The 20202-nt window shown below is 36.8% G+C and overlaps 2 protein-coding genes across 3 annotated transcripts in view; one reads left to right on the top strand and one right to left on the bottom strand.

The window, feature by feature from the left end:
• The window catches only part of TTC28 (tetratricopeptide repeat domain 28), a 624117-nt gene that overhangs the window by 73978 nt on the left and 529937 nt on the right, over window positions 1–20202 (top strand). The gene's annotated exons all lie outside the window — the stretch shown is intronic.
• On the bottom strand, window positions 6773–7273 carry LOC117017337 (60S ribosomal protein L23a-like). The gene has a single exon (XM_033097463.1). The coding sequence runs from the start codon at window positions 7265–7267 to the stop codon at window positions 6797–6799; it is 471 nt and encodes a 156-aa protein (XP_032953354.1). The 5' UTR covers window positions 7268–7273; the 3' UTR covers window positions 6773–6796.

Raw genomic sequence — 20202 nt, 5'->3', positions numbered from 1 at the left:
TCATTGTAAGCATATAGGAATGCATTGGACTTTTGTTCGTTGATTTTGTAGTCAGCAACTTTACAGTACTCATTGATTGTTTCTAATAGCTTTTTGGTGGAGTCTTTAGGGTTTTCTGTATATAACATCATGTCATCTGCAAAGAGTGACAATTTAACTTCTTCATTTCCAATTTGGATGCCTTTTATTTCTTTCTTTTGCCTGATTGCTCTGGCAAGGACTTCCAACGCTATGTTGAAAAGCAAAGGTGATAGGGGACAGCCCTGTCGTGTTCCTGAACGTATAGCAAAGGGCTAGAGTTTTTCACCATTAATTATGAGATTAGCTGAGGGTTTGTCATATATGGCCTTATTATGTTAAGGTATTTTCCTTCTATACCTATTTTATTAAGTGTTTCAATCATAAATGGATGTTGTATCTTGTCAAATGCTTTTTCTGCATCAATTGATATAATCATATGATTTTTGTCCTTTATTTTGTTTATGTGATGTATCACATTGATGGATTTGCGGATGTTGAACCATCCTTGTGCCCTGGGAATGAACCCCACTTGGTCGTGATGAATAATCTTTTTAATGCGTTGTTGTGCCCCGGGGATGAACCCCACTTGGTCGTGATGAATAATCTTTTTAATGCATTGTTGTATTCGATTTGCTAGAATTTGTTTAGGATTTTTGCATGTGTATTCATCAGAGATACATTGGTCTGTAGTTTTCTTTTTTTGTGTTGTCCTTACCAGGTTTTGGTATCAGTGTAATGTTGGCCTCATAAAATGAGTTAGGGAGTACTGTCTCTTCTGATTGGTATTAGATCCTCTTTGAAGGTTTGGTAGAATTCACTAGTGAAGCCATCTGGTCCAGGACTTTTGCTTTTGGGAAGGTTTGGATGACTGATTCAATTTCGTTACTGGTGATCGGTCTGTTTAGATTTTCCAATTCTTCATGGTTCAGCCTAGGAAGGCTAAATGTTTCTAAGAACTTGTCCATTTCTTCTAGGTTATTGAATTTGGTGGCATATAGTCCATATTCTTGGATGATCCTTTGTATTTCTGTGGTGTCTGTGACAAACTTCCCCTTTTTTATTTCTGATTTTGTTAATTAGTGTCTTCTCTCTTTTGTCTTAGATCTTCTCTTTTTCTCTAGCCAAAGGTTTGTCAATTTTGTTAATCTTTTCAAAGAACCAGCTCTTTGTCACATTAATTTTTTCTATTGTCTTTTTGTTCTCTATTTCATTTAATTCTGCTCTGATTTTTGTTATTTCCTTTCTTCTGCTGACCTTGGGTTTCATTTGTTTTTTTCTAGTTCTTTAAGGTGTAACATGAGGTTATTTATTTGGGATTTTTCTTGTTTCTTGAGATAGGCCTGTAATGATATAAATTTCCCTCTTAAAACTGCTTTTGCTGCATCCCAAAAATTTTGGTAGAATGTATTTTCATTGTCATTTGTTTCTATGTATCTTTTGATCTCTCCTCTAATTTCTTCTTTGACCCGGTTGTTCTTTAAAAGTATGTTGTTTAATCTCTATGTATTTGTGTTTTTTCCTGCTTTCTTTTTGCAGTTGATACCCACTTTCAAAGCCTTGTGATCAGAGAATATGCTTGGTATGATTTCAGTCTTCTTAAATTTGCTGAGGCTGATTTTATGTCCCAATATATGGTCTGTTCTTGAGAATGTTCCATGTACACTGGAAAAAAATGTATAGTCTGATGTTTTAGGATGAAGTGCTCTATATATGTCAATTATGTCCATTTCACCTAATGTGTCATTTAGGGCTGCTATTTTGTTATTTATTTTCTGTTTGGATGATCTATCCATAGCTGTCAATGATGTATTTAAGTCCCCTAGTATAATTGTGTTTTGGTCAATTTCTCCCTTTAGTTCTGTTAGCAGTTGCTTGGTGTATTTCGGTGCTCCCTGATTGGGGGCATAAATATTGATGACTGTTATGTCTTCTTGTTGTATAGTCCCCTTTACCATTACAAAGTGTCCATCTTTGTCTCTTATTACCTTTTTCACCCTGAAGTCTGTTTCATCTGATATCAGTATGGTTACACCTGATTTTCTCTGGGTACCATTTGCTTGGAGTGTCAATTTCCACCCTTTCATTTTGAGTCTATGCTTGTCCTTGTAGCTGAGATGTGTCTCTTGGAGACAGCATATGGTTGGGTTTAGTTTTTTGATCCAATCTGCTACTCTGTGCCTTTTTATTGGTGAGTTCTGTACATTTACATTTAGGGTGATTATTGATATGTGAGGATTTCCTGTCATTCTATCTTAGTTTTCTGTTAAGGCTGTGTCTCCATTGTTTCTTTGCTTTTTTGTTGTTGTCTATTATTTCTGTGTGGTGGTATTCTATGATGTTTTCCTCTGTTTCTTCTTTTATTACAGTATATATTTTAGTTCTGGATTTTTTTTTGAGTGGTTACCCTTAAGTTTATGTAAAAGGAAGTTTGATATTTAGAGTATTCCATTTTCTTCAGCATGCTTACTTTCTCCGTTCCCATATTCCGGTTCAGGCCTTTACTCTCCCCCTTTTTATGTTTTGGTTGCCACAAATTGTCACTTTTGATGGTGGTCATATGGCCTCCTTTAGTATTTCTTGTAGTGCTGGTCGTGTTTTAAAGAATTCCCTCAGCTTCTGTATGTCTGGAAAGGTCTTTATTCCTCCTTCATATCTAAAGGATATCTTCGCTGGATATATTATTCTTGGCTCATAATTTCTCTCTTTCAATAGTTTGAATATTTGGTTCCACTCCCTCCTGGCTTGTAGAGTTTCTGCTGAAAAATCTGATGATAATCTAATGGGCTTTCCTTTGTAGGTTACCGTCTTCTTTTCCCTGGCTGCCTTGAGGATTCTTTCTGTGTCGTTGATTTTAGAGAGCTTCAATACAATGTGCCTTGGAGAAGGCCTGTTGGGATTGAGGTAATTAGGTGTTCTATTTGCTTCTTGGATTCGAGGATCCAGTTCTGTCCACAAGTTTGGGAAGTTCTCATCAACAATTTGTTTGAATATATTCTCTGTTCCCTTCTCTTTTTCTTCTCCTTCTAGTATGCCTATTATTCTTATATTGCTCTTTCTGATGGAGTCAGAAAGTTCTTGTAGAGTTCTTTCATTTCTTTTAAGTTTCAAGTCTCTTTCTTCCATCTGTGTCATTTCCAGGTTTCTATCTTTGATGTCACTGATTCTTTCCTCCATCTGGTCAACTCTACTACCTAAGCTGGCTATTTCATTCTTAATTTCTTCTATTGAGTTCTTAATCTCCGGAAATTCTATTTGGTTCTTTTTTAAAATTTCAATCTCTTTCGTAAAATGCTCGGGTTGTGTTTTGATTGTGTTTCTGAGTTCATTAAACTTCCTTTCTTTGTTTTCTTGCATCTCGTTGAGTTTTTTCAGAACTGCAATCTTGAATTCTCTGTCATTTAAGTCACTTATTTCCATATCTTTAAGTTCCTTTTCTGGAGATTTTTCACTTTCTGAGCTGTCTTGTTGCCTTGGTTATTCATGGCAATTACTGATTTATTATTTTTCTTCCTAGACATCTACAGGAGTGGCTTCTGCAACAGGCTGAGAGGAAGAGGTCTTTCTTTTGTTTTCCAGTGCTTGTTGGTAGACTGTTTTATTTTCTCTCCAACTGCAGCCTTTTTTTTCTCTCTCACTTGGTAGTGCTATGTTTTCTCTGCACTATTCCAGCTTCTCACCCAATGCGGGGATTCCCTGGGAGAAGGGCTTCTCCTCTGTTAATAGTTCGCCTGGGTCACAGTGTCCGTGTGGGTATGCGGAGAACTTTTGAAGTTCCAAAGCTCTTCCTGCACCAGATTCAGAGCCCATATGTTTCAGCAGTTCTGTTTACTCCTGCAGGGATCTGCCCAGATAGGTGGGGCCAGGGGTGGGGTGAGTTGTGAGAAGTGGCCCAAAGCAATGGTGGTGACCACCACCACAACCAGTCCTGCTTCCACAGCTCCCTCCGCTTTGCCAGAACTAGTTGGGCTGCGAATCTGTGTCTGCGGTCCACAGTTCTCAGAAGAGCAAATATTCTGTTCTTTTGATCTGACACTGTTACTGTTCTGCTTCTAGCACTGGGCAGGTGGGCGCAGGGCGAGCTCTGGGAGGGTAGGGAGGGGGCGGCTAATTTTAGTGCCTAAGGCTTCTGTTGTCTGCTTGGCAGTGAGGGATTAAACCACCGTTTTCAGCCTTCTTCCCTCAGTCTTTCCTCTGAGGTCTCTGCCGTGAGCGTTGGGTTCAGCCGTGTTATATGCTGTCCCCTCAGCCCTGTGGGCCATAAACAGAGCCCTAGCAGTCTGAGTTCTTCCCTCTCCTGCAGCTGCAGTAGTTCCGGGATGCAGCGAGCTTGGAGCACTGAGGTAGGTCTGCGTCTTGCACCCGTGCGGCTCCGTGTCCGCACTTCTCCCTTCCCCCCTCCCCCGCTCGTGCGATTCGCCCACCTTTAGGTGAATTCAGTAGTGGACCTCTTCGTCTTGCCTGTGTGCTGTGCAGGGAGTCCTTTGTGGAGTTATTGTTGTTCGATTAGTTGTAAATTCCAGGGGAGCTTTACAGAGGCTCGCCTCACACCGCCATTTTGATGCCGTCTCTCTTCTTTAATTTCTTCAATATCTTATGATTTTTCTGAGTACAGATCTTTTACTTCCTTGGTTAAATTTATTCCTAAGTATTTTATTTTATTTATTTTTTTGAATGCAATTGTAAATGGGATTGTTTTCTTAATTGCTCTTTCTTGATAGTTCGTTATTGGTATATAGAAATAAAACTTATTTTTGAATATTAATTTTGTATCCTGTTATTTTACTAAATTCATTTATCAGTTCTAATAGTTTTTTGGTGGAATCTTTGAGGTTCTCTTTATATAGTATCATGTCATCTGCAAATAATGACAGTTTTACTTTCTCCTTTCCAATTTGGATACCTTTTATTTCTTTTTCTTGTCTGATTGCTATGGCTAGAACTTCCAGTATTATGTTCAACAAAAGTGGTGAAAGTGGGCATCCTTGTCTTGTTCCTGATTTTAAGGGGCATGCTTTTAGTTTGTCTCCATTGAGTACGTTAGCTGTGGGTTTGTCATATATGGCCTTTATTATGGTGAGATACGTTCCCTCTTGTCCACTTTGCTGAGAGTTTTTATCATAAATGGATGCTGGATTTTGTCAAATGCCTTTTCTGCATCTATTGATATGACCATATGATTTTTATTGTTCATTTTGTTAATATGGTGTATCACATTAATTGACTTCTGGATATTGTACCAAACTTCCATTCCAGGAATAAATTGCACTTGATCGTGTTGTATGATCTTTTTAATGTATTGCTGAATTTGGTTTGCTAATATTTTATTGAGTTTTGCATCTGTGTTCATTAGGGATATCGGCCTGTAGTTTTCATTTTTTGTAATGTTTTAGTCTTTGTTTGGTTTTGGGATCAGGGTAATGGTGGCCTTGTAAAATGAGCTTGGGAGCCTTCCCTCCTTCTGGATTTTTTGGAATAGTTTGAGGAGAATAGGTGTTAATTCTTTTTTGAATGTTTCATAAAATTCACCTGTGAAGCTGTCTGGTTCAGGACTTTCGTTTGTTTGGAGCTTGTTGATTACTGATTCAATTTCGTTGGTAGTAATCTGTCTGTTCATATTTTCCGTTTCTTTTTGATTCAGCCTTGGAAGATTGTGTGCTTCTAAGAATTTACCCATTTCTTCCAGATTATCCAATTTGTTGGTGTATAGTTGCTTGTGGTATTTTCTTAAGTTTTTTTGTATTTTGTTGGTGTTGGTTGTAACTTTGTCTCTTTCATTTCTGATTTTATTTATTTGGGTCCTCTTTTTTTCCTTGATGAGTGTGGTTAAAGATTTGTCAATTTTGTTTATCTTTTCAAAAAACCAGCTCTTGGTTTCATTGCTCTTTTGTATATATATATTTTTTGGTCTCTATTTTGTTTATTTCTACTCTGCTCTTGATTATTTCCTTCCTTGAACTCATATTGGGCTTATTTTTCTGTTCTTTTTCCAGTTTGCTTAGGTGTAAAGATAGACTTTTTTTTTTTTAAAGTTTATTGGGGTGACAGTTGTTAGTAAAGGTACATAGATTTCAGGTGTACAGTTCTGTGTTACATCAAGAGAGACTATTGATTTGAGATTTTTCTTGCCTCTTGAGGTGGGCCTACATTGCTATGAATTTCCTCTTAGGACTGCCTTTGCTGCATCCCCTAGATTTTGGGTCCTTGTGTTTTCATTTTTGTTTCTCTCAGGATATCTTTTGATTTCTTCCTTGATCGCCTTGTTGACCCATTCATGATTTAGTAGCATGTTATTCAATCTTCACGTGTTTTGTGCATTTTTCAGTTTTTTTTCTTGTAATTGATTTCTAGTTTCATAGCTTTGTGGTCATGGAAGATGCTTGATATAATTTCAATCTTCTTAAATTTATTGAGACTTGTTTTGTGGCCTATCATGTGATCTATCTTAGAAAAAGTTCCATGTGCGCTTGAAAAGAACGTATATTCTACTGCTTTGGGGTGAAATGCTTTAAAAATATTGATTAAATCAATCTGGTCTAATGTGTCATTTAAGGGTACTGTTTCCGTATTCATTTCTTGTCCAGGGGATCTGTCCATTGGTGTCAGTGGGGTGTTGAAGTTCCCTGCTATGATTGTGTTACTGTTGATTTCTGTCTTTATGTCAGTCAATGTTTCTTTTATATATTTAGGTGCTCCCATTCTATATATGTTTTGTTTTTGTTTTTTTTTTTTTACAGTGAAAAACGTTTGTATTTAGAATTAGCCAGCTGGACTCAGTTTAGATGATCCCAGTTTTGTTGGCAACATCCAAAGCATCGTAGTCAGGAGCCAGTCGAACATATGCCTTCTTCTCTCCATCAGGCCTGATCAGGGTGTTGACCTTGGCCACATCAATGTCATAGAGCTTCTTCACAGCCTGTTTGATCTGGTGCTTGTTGGTCTTGATGTCCACAATGAACACAAGTGTATTGTTGTCTTCTATCTTCTTCATGGCTGACTCAGTAGTTAGGGGGAATTTGATGATGGCATAGTGGTCAAGCTTGTTTCTCCTGGGAGCGCTCTTCCGAGGATATTTAGGCTGCCTTTGGAGCTGCAGTGTCTTGGGCCTTCGGAAGGTGGGTGATGTCCGGATCTTCTTTTTTGTGTGGCTGTGGACGCCTTTTAGGACTGCTTTCTTTGCCTTCAAAGCCTTCGAAATGGCTTCGGCTTTGGGAGGGGCAGGGGCTTCCTTCTTCGCTTTCGGCGCCATCTTCGTGAAAAGCCTATATATGTTTTTAATGTGTCAGGATCCAGCATTACTAGCTAAACATCAACATCCAAGGACTGATAATAAAAGAGAAGTACCTTTTCTGGTCTCAGGTCCATTCCTCCCTTTCTTCCCATTGTTGCTAGGTCAAACCATCATCATTAAACTTTTATTACTCTCATCCTTTCACACAGGTCTTGCCTTCTGCTTTACAGGGAAAATAGAGATCATCAGGTTTTAATTTCATCTATCTCCTGTCATCCCTAAACCCCTTATATTATCAACAAACATACGTACATTCATACTTACTTGATTTCTGTCTTTCCATCTCAGGGGATGTAATTATCCTCTTCTCTCTCATCCATGGTTAGTATCTGTTGCAGATACTCTTGAGTGTCATTTCTAACTATCTTCTCTAAAGCCTTGTCTCATCAATTGCTCTATCACTCTCTTATATTTTTAATCTTTCTGCAGATCCTTTACTGCTTTAATTCTGCATTTCTATCATCAATTCTCTATTGACCATCAAGAGAATGAGTTTTGGCCTGAAAAAGACCCTAATTTTATAATCTCAGCCCCACCACGGTGTACCTGGGCGGTCATTTAGCCCCTCTGAGGCTTAATTTCTATAAAGTGGAGATGAAGTTTACTACAAGTTTGTTTTGAGAATTAAGTGAAGTGGAATAATCAATGTGAAGCTCCCTCTTTCAAATTCTAGCACATGATAGCTTCTCCATGATGTTTGTTCCCTTCTTCTTTCATAGGCAGACTTCTTGAGAGAACGGCCTGTGTTTGCAGTCTCTATTTCCAGTGAGGTTTATAACCCCACTACTCTACTGTAACTTCTCAGTCTGATACTATCAGTGATCTCCTAATTGCCAAATCCAGTGAACACTTTTCAGACCTTCAGCATTTGCTTTCTCTTCCCAACCCCTACAATCATACTTCCACAAAGCAGCCAGAGAAATCTTTCGAAATTTGTAAATCCAGCCTTTTAGTACTTCTCTATCATCTGCAGGATAAACTAAATCATTTCTGGTAGGAAAAAAGCACTCTTCTCATTTTCTAAAATTTAGAAGGTTTAAATACTGAGAAAATATTGCTTTAGTCATCAGGAAAAAATAGATAATAATTAAAATATTTATCTGTTTGTGTGTCTGTGTCCCCAAGCCAATGAGGGCAGGGCAGTAGACGGTGACTTTTTTTTTATTATGGTAAAATTGGTATACAAGATTATATATATTGCAGGGACTTCTTTCTCATAGTATCCCCAGTAGTTAATCCGTGCCTGGCTCATAATAGGTTCTTAGTCGTCGTTGAACTGAATCAAGTATTTAATTAAAGTTAAAAAGAAACAAACACTAAAGGAATGATAATGCAAAGATGAGGACTTAACTTTTATTCCTTTGTGGCACACATGCACACTTCCTGTGCTCCCATTCTCCCAGTATAATTATATCATAAATTTGTATAGATTAGAATTGATTGTTTATATTAGTATTACTCTGAAAAGGCATTTTGCAGCTGAATCATTTGGTACACTATGATTACTTTTCCTTTTTTGGCAAACTTTGTTTTCTCTTGAGTTAATAATAGTTGTCCCCTAATTTTTTTCTATGTATTTATCACTAATTCATTCCCAAATTATCCCCTAATTCTCTAAATCTCTTCTCATTGCATTTAAAACACACTGAGTGTTCGGTTAATTTCATCTTCTTGAGGACATCTCTTCTGACTGGTTTGAGTTAGGACTGGTTGCTCTTTCCTCGTTTGCACGATTGTCATCTTGATATATCCCTTCCTCATCAGTCTGAAAATTCCCTGTACCTATAGCTTATGTTGAATCCTGGTTTCTGATTCCATTTCTTCTTCATTCATTCCCTGATTTTGATGTTGTATTTTTTCCCCGCACCTTTTTCTTCTGCCTTATACTTGATATTTTGACTGGTTATAGAAGACTAGGTCAGAAATAATTTTCCTTCAGATTTTGATTGTGTTCTGCTTGAGTTGCCCTTCTTCCAGGCTTTCTTAATCTGCAGCCATTCTGAATCTTTATCCTTGTATGAAACCTATTTTTTTCATACAAAGATGACTGACTCTCAAGTTTTCTTGTCTTTCATACGTCTATGATTTTGTCTTTTTGGTCTGTTTTTTTTAAAGTTTTTTATTTTAAGTGTGTTTTTCCAGGACCCATCAGCTCCAAGTCAAGTAGTTGTTTCAATCTAGTTGTGGAGGGCGCAGCTCACAGTGGCCCATGTGGGGATTGAACCAGCAACCTTGTTAAGAGCACCGCGCTCTAACCAACTAAGCCATCTGGCCGCCCCTCGTATGGAAATTTTAAAGTGCTTTCTTTTTATTCATAGTGTTAGGAAATTTCTTAATGATGTGTTTTATTTTAAGAGTACTATATTGGGTTTTTGATGATCTCTCTCAATATGGAAACTCATGTCATAAATTCTGTTTTGTTGTTGATTTATACCCTTTTACTTTTTAAAAAAATTATTATTCTCTTTCTGACACTTCTGTTTTTTAGATGTTGTGCCTCCTAGACTGACTCTCAAGTTTTCTTGTCTTTTATATGTCTATGAGTTTGTCTTTTTGGTCTGTTTCGTAGGATATTTTCTGTTTTACCTTCCAATCTTTTCAGTGAGTTTTTTGTTTCTGCTATCTTATTTCTATTTCTAAGAACTTTTCCTTTCGTTTTTTTTTAAACTGCTGTCTTGTTTCATGGATGTAGTGTCATGTATGAGGATATTTATGATAGCATTTTGAATCTTGATTTGTTTTTATGAAATAGAAACAAAGGAAAATGAAATGAAAAAAGGAGGATGAAAGCTAAATTAGTAAACTTAGTTCAGCAAGGTTGAAAATTTCTCATCCTTTATTCAAATTCTGAATGAAAATATAGCTTCTTTTTTGTGATGGCTCTAATCTTTCTTGCAAGTATCTTACCCAAGCGGGTAGCGGTAGGCAAAGAGAGGGACAGGGTATTAGCTTAAACTTGCCAGTTAACGTCTGTTTCCTTAGGGAATTCAGCTTCTCTGAGGTATGTGTTCAACCTTTCAGATATTCCCCTTCCCTCTTTTCCCAGCAGGGTTCTCAACATGCTGTTTATGTGCGGTAGGGACCGTCCTATGTTTATGTGCAGTGGAGGTCATCCTAAGGTGATTTTGTGACAGTGGTGGAGATCACTTGTGTCATTGGTCTTCACTGGTATCTGCGGTGGGTAGCTTCTCAATTGATTTGACTGCTTAGATGGCTTTTATGTCTTTTGGGAGTGGCATTTCCACAGCTTATGGAACCTCTGGATACTTGCTCTGTATGTAAGCCATGGGGATCCAGGAGTACTGCCTCAAGCTCATTTATTTGCTACCTTCCTCTGCTAAGGCTTTGTTGTTTCTCCTTCCAGACTATATTACCCCAGGACCATCCTGCACGATGCTCTTCTCTCAGGGTTTCATGTGGAGAGCTAGGCAAAAGCCTCCCACTACTTTTGATTTTTCCCTTTTTATATACTAGGAATGGAAGAGATGGGCTTTCTCTTTCCTCCTAATGCTTGAAAGGTCCTTTATTTCATAGCCGTTTCTTTTCTGAATTAGTATTTGTCCCACCCCCACTTGACTGGAGCCATGGCAGGTGAGATATAGGGAGAGAAATTCGCTAGTAAAGGAAAATCCAAAAATATTAATCAATCATTTCATTATATAGCAGGAGAAATTTTATCATCTCCTTTTAAAATGATTTCAGGACTTAATTTTTTCCATCCTTAATAGTAAATATACTTTTTAAACTCTGAATCAGTTATTCTCAGTCATGATTTGTGAGATACAATCTCAAAACAAAAGTTGAAATTAGTAAGTGGTTGGTAAAGAGATGTGTTTATATTTTTATGGCATTTCCAGAACATGGCTGGGATGTACAGATTCTATTATAGCTGCTTTTCATTTGGAAGTCTTGGATCAGAACCAGATTCTTTGAAAGATGGATTATGTGAATACATAAGCGTGTTTTAAGAGTATCAAAATGTGTAATCGAGGAATCCCTTTTGATAGTGTTCTAGCACTTTTGGACTAACAACTCCAAGCAGCATATTTTATTAATTCTTTAATAATACCTCTTGCTAGGTATCATAATGTGTCCTTTTTGGTAAATTGTGGAGCAATTTAATTTTGTATGGAAACTTTGGTACATTAAAATTGCTCATAATTTTCTTTTTTGGGTGACAGAGCATATCCATGTATCACACAGGTATATTGTTTCTCTTGTCTTCCCAACTGAAGTAATAGTTGTTCTCTCCTATGGATTATTAAGTTGTCAGCCTAGAGTACTGTATTATATATGGATGAGCCTCATTGAATATAACAAAGATCTTCATCTTTGGTGGGGGATCATATTCCTCTTCGAGAGTCTGGTGAAGGCTATTGATCCTTTCCCTTCCTGTACCTTTCCACCCAAATTGTACATAAACACATTTGTTTCTACTTTTTTTTTTTTGCATTGGAACTCGTGTGTGTGTGTGTGTGTGTGTGTGTGTGTGTGTGTGTGTAGATATGTATATATCATAGACCAGTGGTTCTGAAGATTGGTAGCCCGGGTGGCATGAGCAGAAGATTGGCAAGGTGAGATAAGTATGGGGAGGGAGCAATCAGAATGATCTGGGACACTTTGAAATGTATATACATGTTCTCTTATTTTCTTTGAGGTATTCTGATATGCCTTATTAGGTAGGTATGATTAGCTGTTTGAGAATCACTGCTAAAGTGAGCCACTATTCTTCATACATTGTGTAGCATTGTTTAGATGTTTAGAGTGTTAGGGTAGAAAAAGTACAGAAAACAATCTGACAAAAATATAGCAGTTGTTTATAAGGCATTATGTTAATGTCATTTAATGTAAAAATTAATAAATTAACAGGTACTTCCTTAAAAATTGAAGTAAAACCAAATTGGACAAATAAAACAATTAAGCCTGAATAGACCATTAAAATTGTAGAGTATTCATTGATGTGGCATTTTGTAAGTTCTTTGACATTAATTTGATTTCAACCTTAGGTTTTTTAAAAAATTATTTGTTTAAAAAATTTAACACTTAAAAACAGAGGCAAAATTGACATTATTAAAATTAACCATTTTAAAATGAACTATTTAATGGGATTTGGTACATTTGAAATATTGTGCATCTACTACCTCTATGTAGTTGTTCCAAAGCGTTGTCATCACCCCAAAAGGCAGTCCCACCCTGTTAAGCAGTTGCTCCCCACTTCTCCCTCCCCTCAACCCCTGTCAACCACTAGTCTGCATTCTGTCTCTATGGATTTACCTATTTTAGATATTTCATAGGTAGAACCATACAATGTGTGATCTTTTGTGTGTGGCCTCTTTCACTTAGCATAATATTGTTGATGTTCATCTGCTTTGTAGTATTTATCAGCACTTCATTTCTTTTTGTTGCTGAACACTATTTCATTGTCTGTATATATTATAATTTATCTCTGCATTCATTGGTGGACGTTTGGGCTAGTTCCACCTTTTGGCTGTTGTAATAGTGCTGCTATGAACTTGTATGTACATGTATTTGTTTGACTACTTTACATATCTATGTAGGTGTGGAAATGCTGGGTGAAAGAAGAATACTATTGTTTCTTTCTTTATTCACACTCTTAACAACACCTCTGACACCAGATATATGAGTTTTTCACACCAAGCAATTCTCCAGTTCTCTGTGGACAGCAACTGGGTGTCCTACAGTTTAATTCAGTTCTGACCCTACCTACCCTGAGTTAGCATAGACTCCACAGGTTAAAGATTCAGAGCCACAAGACTGCTCCCCCACTTCAGATACTAATTGCTAATACTAGGTTGTCACCTGTGTTTCTGTCTGAATGGCTGTAAATTGGTGTTTTTCACAATCCCCTCCTTGGGTTTGATAATTTGCTGAAACGCCTCACAGAACTCAGTGACACACTTTACTTACTCATTATAAAGGATACAACTCAGGAACAGCCAAATGGAAGAGATGCATAGGGCCAGGTGTGTGGGAAGGGGGTGGAGCTTCCATGCTCTCTCTGGGGCAAGTCAACCTCCTAGCACCTTGATATATTCACCAACCTAGAAGCTTTCTGAAACCCTTCGGTTAAGGTTTTTTATGGAGGCATCATTATTTAGACACGATTGATTAAATTGTTGGCCATTGGTGATTGAACTTGATCTCCAGCCCTTTTCCCCTCCCCACAGGTTGGAGGTAAGGCTGACTGTCCAACCTCTAATCACAAGGTTGGTTCCTGTGGCAACCAGTCCCATCCTCCCAGAGCCAGACTCATTAGCACAAATTCTGGTGTGGTTGAAAGGGGCTTTCTTTGAAAAACAAAAGGTGCTCTTCTCATCGCTTTGACTTAGGAAGTTCCTAGGGTTTTTAGGAGCTCTGTGCCAGGAATTGGGGATAAAGACCAAATACATATTCCTATTATGTTATAACTTCACACTGGGTCATGTGGTAATTCTACATTTAACTTTTTGAGGAGCTGCCAAATTGTTTTCCACAGTGGTTGCATCCCTTTATGTTCCTACTAGCAATTTTGGATGGTTCCGATTTCTTCACAACCTCACCAACACTTTTTACTTTCTTCTTTTTAAAAAAATTATAGCCATCCTAGTGGGTGTGAAGTGGTACCTCATAGTGGTTTTGATTTACATTTCCCTAATGACTAATGGTGTTGAGCATCTTTTCATGTGTTTATTGGCCATTCATATATTTTGTTTGCATCAATTTTTGGTTTTGATGATAAGAATTGTTAAACACCTTGATTCACAAAGGTATATCATAGCAAAGAAAATCACTTCAACCCATATTTGCTCTGCCAGGAATTGTTTACCTTAAATCAAAGAATCCCAGAAATTTCCAAGACTTATGATTTACATGTACATTATATTATTTGCTCTTCCCTTTAGCAAGGTCACAGCATCATTGACAGTGTCTTCATTAGTAAGAATGACAAATATACATTTGCCATTTAAGGCCCTTGAGCAAAATAATTCTTTAAAAATATTTCTATAGATTCCTGTCTTTTCTTGAAACACTTGAAAAGCCACCCTCTGATGAAGTGATTGACTTTAATGTCAAAAGACAAGACTTCTCTTGGACTTTTGGCGGTCTTTGGCCCTCAGTTTTGTGTGCTGGTTGGTCAGCTATTGTTTCTTAGCTTCAAACCTATCCGTTCGTACTCTAATCTGGGGATGCGACTATGCAAACTACATTTCTTTTTTTTGCCACCTACTTTCTTTAATGCAAGGTATTAGAAAAAGATTGGGAGTTAGGAAGTAAGAGAAGGTACTTGCTCATTCTTTGTCAGTAGTACTCCAGCAGTGGTACTTCACCATGGCAGTGGCTTGAGTGTCCGTTTTTACATCATCCTTGGAACCAACCTTATTTTGCCTTTTCAGACATGCCAGCACAATTAAGTCTTAATGGCAGTGTTTCTCAAATTCATCTTTACATGTCATAAACATAAAATAACTTTTATTTTGCTCAAATACGTATATCTTTACAATGCATCTGTAATGAAGAACTTGAAAGCATCATAAGCGTAGATACAAAGTAGTTTGTTGCTATGGATGTCTTCTGTGAAGCCATTTTTCGTTAGCTTGAAGGAAGGTGGCCATTTTTCTTATTCTCTTCCCTAATTACTACACAGTTCTGTTTTCCATTACAGTTTTTTTATCTCATTACATGTATTTATTTAAAGTACTTAATTACTATGATTATTCAGTATTTTAAAGGTGATCTACGTGTCTAATTAACCCTTTTGTGAGTATACATTTTAATGATTCATTTTGGCAAAAATATTAATATTTGAGAATATTAAATAAATATTTAATCCATAAATATTTGAGAATCCCATATGTGCTATCTATTGTGTTAGATATTAAAGGCACAATGATAGTCAATTCAGACATGCCTTCAAGGAATACTAATTCTGACAGGGCGGACAACTAGTAAGTGGGTAATTACAAAGCTAATACTTCATGGTAGAGAAAAGACAGAATAGTATAAGAGCGTATGGCAAGGGGATTAAGCTATGGTTCACATAGTTAATTGGAGATTGTTGCCATAATCTAGGGGAACAAAATGATGATGGACCTGGACTAGGATGGTGGCTGCTGAGGTCGTGAAAATAGTTGGATATATTTTACAGATACAGTCAATAGGATTTGCTGAGGAATTTGAATGTGGGTGATGAGAGAAAAAGGGAATGACTGCTAGGTCCTTGACATAGGCAACTGGATGAATGCTGATGCCAATTCTGAGATGGGAAGGTGAAAGAGAAATAGATATTCTGTGGAGGGGAGTAGTACAAAACCAAGAGTTTTTTTTAGATGTGAAATTTGAGATTCCTTTTCGACATTTATGTGGGGATGACAAGTAGGTGTCAGCCCATGGGACAGGTCGTAGCTCAAGCTATAAATCTGGGATTTATTAGCACATAGATGGTAATTAAAGGTATGATTAAACTTGATGAGATCCTTAGAGAGTGTATATGTAGAAGAGAGAAGGTTTGAAGATTGAGCCCTGTAGCACTTCAACATTTAGCATTTGGAAAGAGGTGGGCAGATCAACAAAGGAACCTGAGGAGGGGCAGCCAATGTGGTAAGAGAAAAAACTGGAGAACATGATACCCTAGAAGTGAAGTGAAGGAGGGAATGATCCATTATGCAATATATTAAGATATGTCCTGAACAAGGGCCACTTTGATTATTTATAGTGTGAATAATGGACTACACAGAGGAAAGAATAGAAGTCGAGAAATAGAATGCTGTTGTACTTACCCAGAAAAGAAATGACAAATAGTGCCTTAGACTGGGGCAGTGGCAGTTGGGATGGAAAGTCATAGGCAAATTTGGGAGGCAGAATTAACAGACTTGATAATTGGGTATAGGGTGAGTGTTATGGGTCTTAGGTAATAATATTTTAAAAGATTGAATTGTAAAAATGAAAATATCTAAACAAAACAAACAAAAAACTAAAATTACTGCAGATGGAGTACTTTGGGATATATTGGAGACTGAGGTTTTTAGTTATAGTTGAACTGATTAAGCTTGTACAAACTTGTCTAAATCACACTAAGACTTTTTAACGAATATTTTGGATTAGGACATATCAATTGACCTTTCTGGAAAAAGTATTTCTAATAAGCATGTGTATAGGGTAAAGATTGTGAGGGGCATGATTAACTAGCTCATTTTGAGCAGGCCTTCTACATTAGCAACTTTTTTCGGGGTCACTATGCACTTGGAAATAAAGAAACTGAAATTCTTCAGGGAATTCTGTTATGCAGACTTCGCAGTACTTCTGACATGCTTTATCCTAATTACATGTTAATGTCCACACTTACGCGTTCCACATTGATGAGGTGCAATATGATTAAAGCACCCTAAAGTTTTTGGTTTTTTACCATGCAAATGAACTCTAAATGATGAATTACTTATGATAAATATCAAAATGAGTCCATGATAGTTTCTTTGGAATTATTTATCAGTTAAAGATGAGTGGATAATAAAAGAATGTGAGGATTTTCTTTCTGAAAGAATAATAGACAAATTAGGTTAAAGAAACCTTTCACTGCAAACCATTGGATAATACATTGCTGTACTCATAGAAATTAAGGGAAATCTTGCAACACCCCTCAAATGCAAAGCAAAACAAAATGACAACAACAAATTCCCAACTGAAAACTGTGAACTAAAGCAGGTACAATAAAAGATAAACACACATGGAAAGTTACCCTGGAAGTAAATGCTCATATTAGCACAGTAGTTAGGAGTCTAAACCTTGGGCTGATGACAAGGTAAGAAAACTGGACATGAGAATCCAGCTTTAAGCCATAAAGAGAGCTAAGGTGAGATCTGTACAGCCCCATGGTTCCTGGCAGAAGTAAATACAAATTTCTTGGAAGGAAAACATTCTGAATTTTCCCCCTAGGATTCTTGCAGATTAAGATCAACCAGATCTTAAGATCACAATCAAAGATCACCAACTACACAAAGAAACAAGTCCTTGCTAAGGATTTGGATGACCAAAAAAACAACAGATTTAGACCCCCAATGACTTCAGATATTGGAAGGTTCAGGTATAGAATATTAAATAACTATGCATATAATGTTTAAAGAAATGAGATGGAGTCACAAAAATGAGCAAGCAACAAAAGATTATTAAATATGACAAGATTTGAAAAAGAACCAAATAGAATGTCTAGAAATGAAAAATATTTTTGGAATAAAAACCTCAACGACTTGGTTAAACATCAAATTAACATAGCTAAAGAGAGAATTACTGAGCTCGAACATAGATTTGACTAAACCACCCAGAATGAAGCCTAGAGGCAGAAAAATGAAATATATGACAGAGAGATTAAGAGAAATGGAATAAGAAGGTCTAACACAGGTCTAATAAGAATCCCAGAAAGTGAGACTAGAAAGTATAGGAGGGACAATATTTAGAGTTAACAGCTGAGAACTTTCTAGATTTGTTGAAAGACTCTAATCTATAGATAAAGGAAACACAATATGAGGTTGGACATTTAAGTTCACGAACTCATCCTAGAAAAAGTGCTACATACCTCAGTGCTGAATGTCACTATGGTCACCTTTGAAGTACTCTTCTTGGGAAGCTATGCACCGACGCCAGCACCTAGTCCACCTTTCAAAGCAGTTTTGGAACTCTTTTTCTGGAATGACCATCACAGCTGTCATCGTATTATCCTTGATGTCCTGAATGTCATCAAAATATCTTCCTTTCAATATTTCCTTTATTTTCGGGTAAAGAAAAAAGTCATTGGGGGCCAGATAAGGTGCATAGGGAGGGTGTTCCAATACAGTTATTTGTTTACTGGCTAAAAACTCCCTCACAGACAGTGCCGTGTGAGCTGGTGCATTGTTGAGATGCAAGAGCCATGAATTGTTGGCGAAAAGTTCAGGTCGTCTAACTTTGTCATGCAGCCTTTTCAGCAGTTCCAAATAGTAAACTTGGTTAACTGTTTGTCCAGTTGCTACAAATTCATAATGAATAATCCTTCTGATATCAAAAAAGATTAGCAACATTGTTGCAACAAGTTCACAAACATAATTGCCAGACCTCATATACACAAAGCAGAATTAGTAAAAATAAATTCACATTTAAACACACTGTAGGTAAAATTGTGTCTGGTAGCCAGCCTCCACGATTATTTGCAATGACTCTTTCTTCCTAATATTTATTCATACCCTTGTGTAGTTCCCTCCCACACTTAATAGGGCTGACCTTCATAACTAATAAAATACTGTGCGTATGAAGGAGCATGACTTCTAAGGCTAGGTCATGAAAGACATTGCAGCTTCCACCTTGCCCGTTCTTGGATCACTCACTCTGGGTGAAGCCAGTTGCTGTATTGGGTGGACACTCAAGCAGCCCACCAAAAACCCCATATGGGGAAGAACTGAGGCCTCCTGCCAAGAACTAGCATCAATTTATGAGGCATATGAGTGAGCTACCCTGGAAATGGATCCTCCAGTCCTGGTCAAGCCTTCGTTGTTTTTTAACTGGAATTTTCCAAGATTGTTGTACCAGGTTTTAACATTAGTGAAAGGCAGGTTGTGAGATGTGAGCTAGCATGAACAGTTCTATAATTTTCTCTCTATGTAGGTAGCACAGGTATCCAGATTTCCCCACATTTACCAGCAGCTCAGGCAGCTATGGCATTCATTCTATTAGCAGATCATGAATCTAATTGGCCAATAGAAATGTAGAACATCCAGTCTATTTTAAGTGAATGACTACTGAATACACCCAGAGTGGTCCTTTGAAATAACTTAAAATAGCCCTATTATGATTTTTTTTTGCTGGCTTTTTATTTTTATTTTTTAATGCTTGAAGTGGTAGGTAGAATTCTGTCAAGACCCATTCAAATGCTTTGCATAGTGCAAGTGCATTAAATCTTAAATCATTCCATTGATGTCATTACACTATTAAATAGAATTTATAGAACATGAGTACTTTTCAGTGTTTCATTCTTCTATTTTTATAGTTTTTCATGGAGCAAAATACTGTTAGAGATCATTTTTTGTATTAGCTTTGCTAAAATACAAATGAGAAAGTTTCACTCCTGATAGAAGCAGGGCATGGAAGCTTGATTTATCATTAACAGTGTTGGTTACAGGGAAAATACATTGCACTTAGTGGGCTCCTGAACACTAAGTTATTTGAGTAGGTATGTAGAATTCTTGTGATTGATGAAATGGACTAAAACAGTCTTCTTGTCTTTAAAGAATTGTAGCTTGAATAAGGAGTAATGAAACCATGCTAATGTAGATAAACCTTACTGACATTTTATACTTTTGAAGGGAAATGAAATCTCAAGCTGCTTTGGCTAAAATTTCAAAATGAATTGTAGTCATAATTCTGACATTATGGCTTTCTGTCCCTAAGAAATTCTTTAAAGTAATTTACTGTCTACTTCTGCAAAAAGTCTATAATATCATTTACCTCTTTTTTTCCAGGAATGAAGTGAGGATTAACTTTTTGGAAATGGAAAAATGTTATCTGTTAAATTGTTATATCTCATTACTAGAAAATATCTTTTCACTGAACAACTGTGGAGAAGATAGTAATCATTGATCTTAAGAATTTATTACACACCTCATTGCACTAAAATTTTTTGGAAATTAAAATGCAGATCTTATTTGTAAGCAAAAGTAATTTCATTACCTTGGCTTATTAAATATAGAGATGTGGAGATTGGGGATATGATATAATCATTTATAGTGATGTTTTGTAAAATTAGTGATCTTTGACCTTTAGATTGAGTAAAAGGGTTAAAACCCATGATTTCTACAGTTATTTTTCCTTCCAGTTAGCAAATCAAACACATGTTTTGTTTTACAAATGTGCTAGCTGTAATAAGCGTATAA

The sequence above is a fragment of the Rhinolophus ferrumequinum genome, chromosome 25 (assembly GCF_004115265.2).
Source record: "Rhinolophus ferrumequinum isolate MPI-CBG mRhiFer1 chromosome 25, mRhiFer1_v1.p, whole genome shotgun sequence".
In the NCBI taxonomy this organism is placed as follows: domain Eukaryota; kingdom Metazoa; phylum Chordata; class Mammalia; order Chiroptera; family Rhinolophidae; genus Rhinolophus; species Rhinolophus ferrumequinum.
Note: the sequence above shows the minus strand (reverse complement) of the source record. Positions and strands in the feature narration are given on the sequence as shown.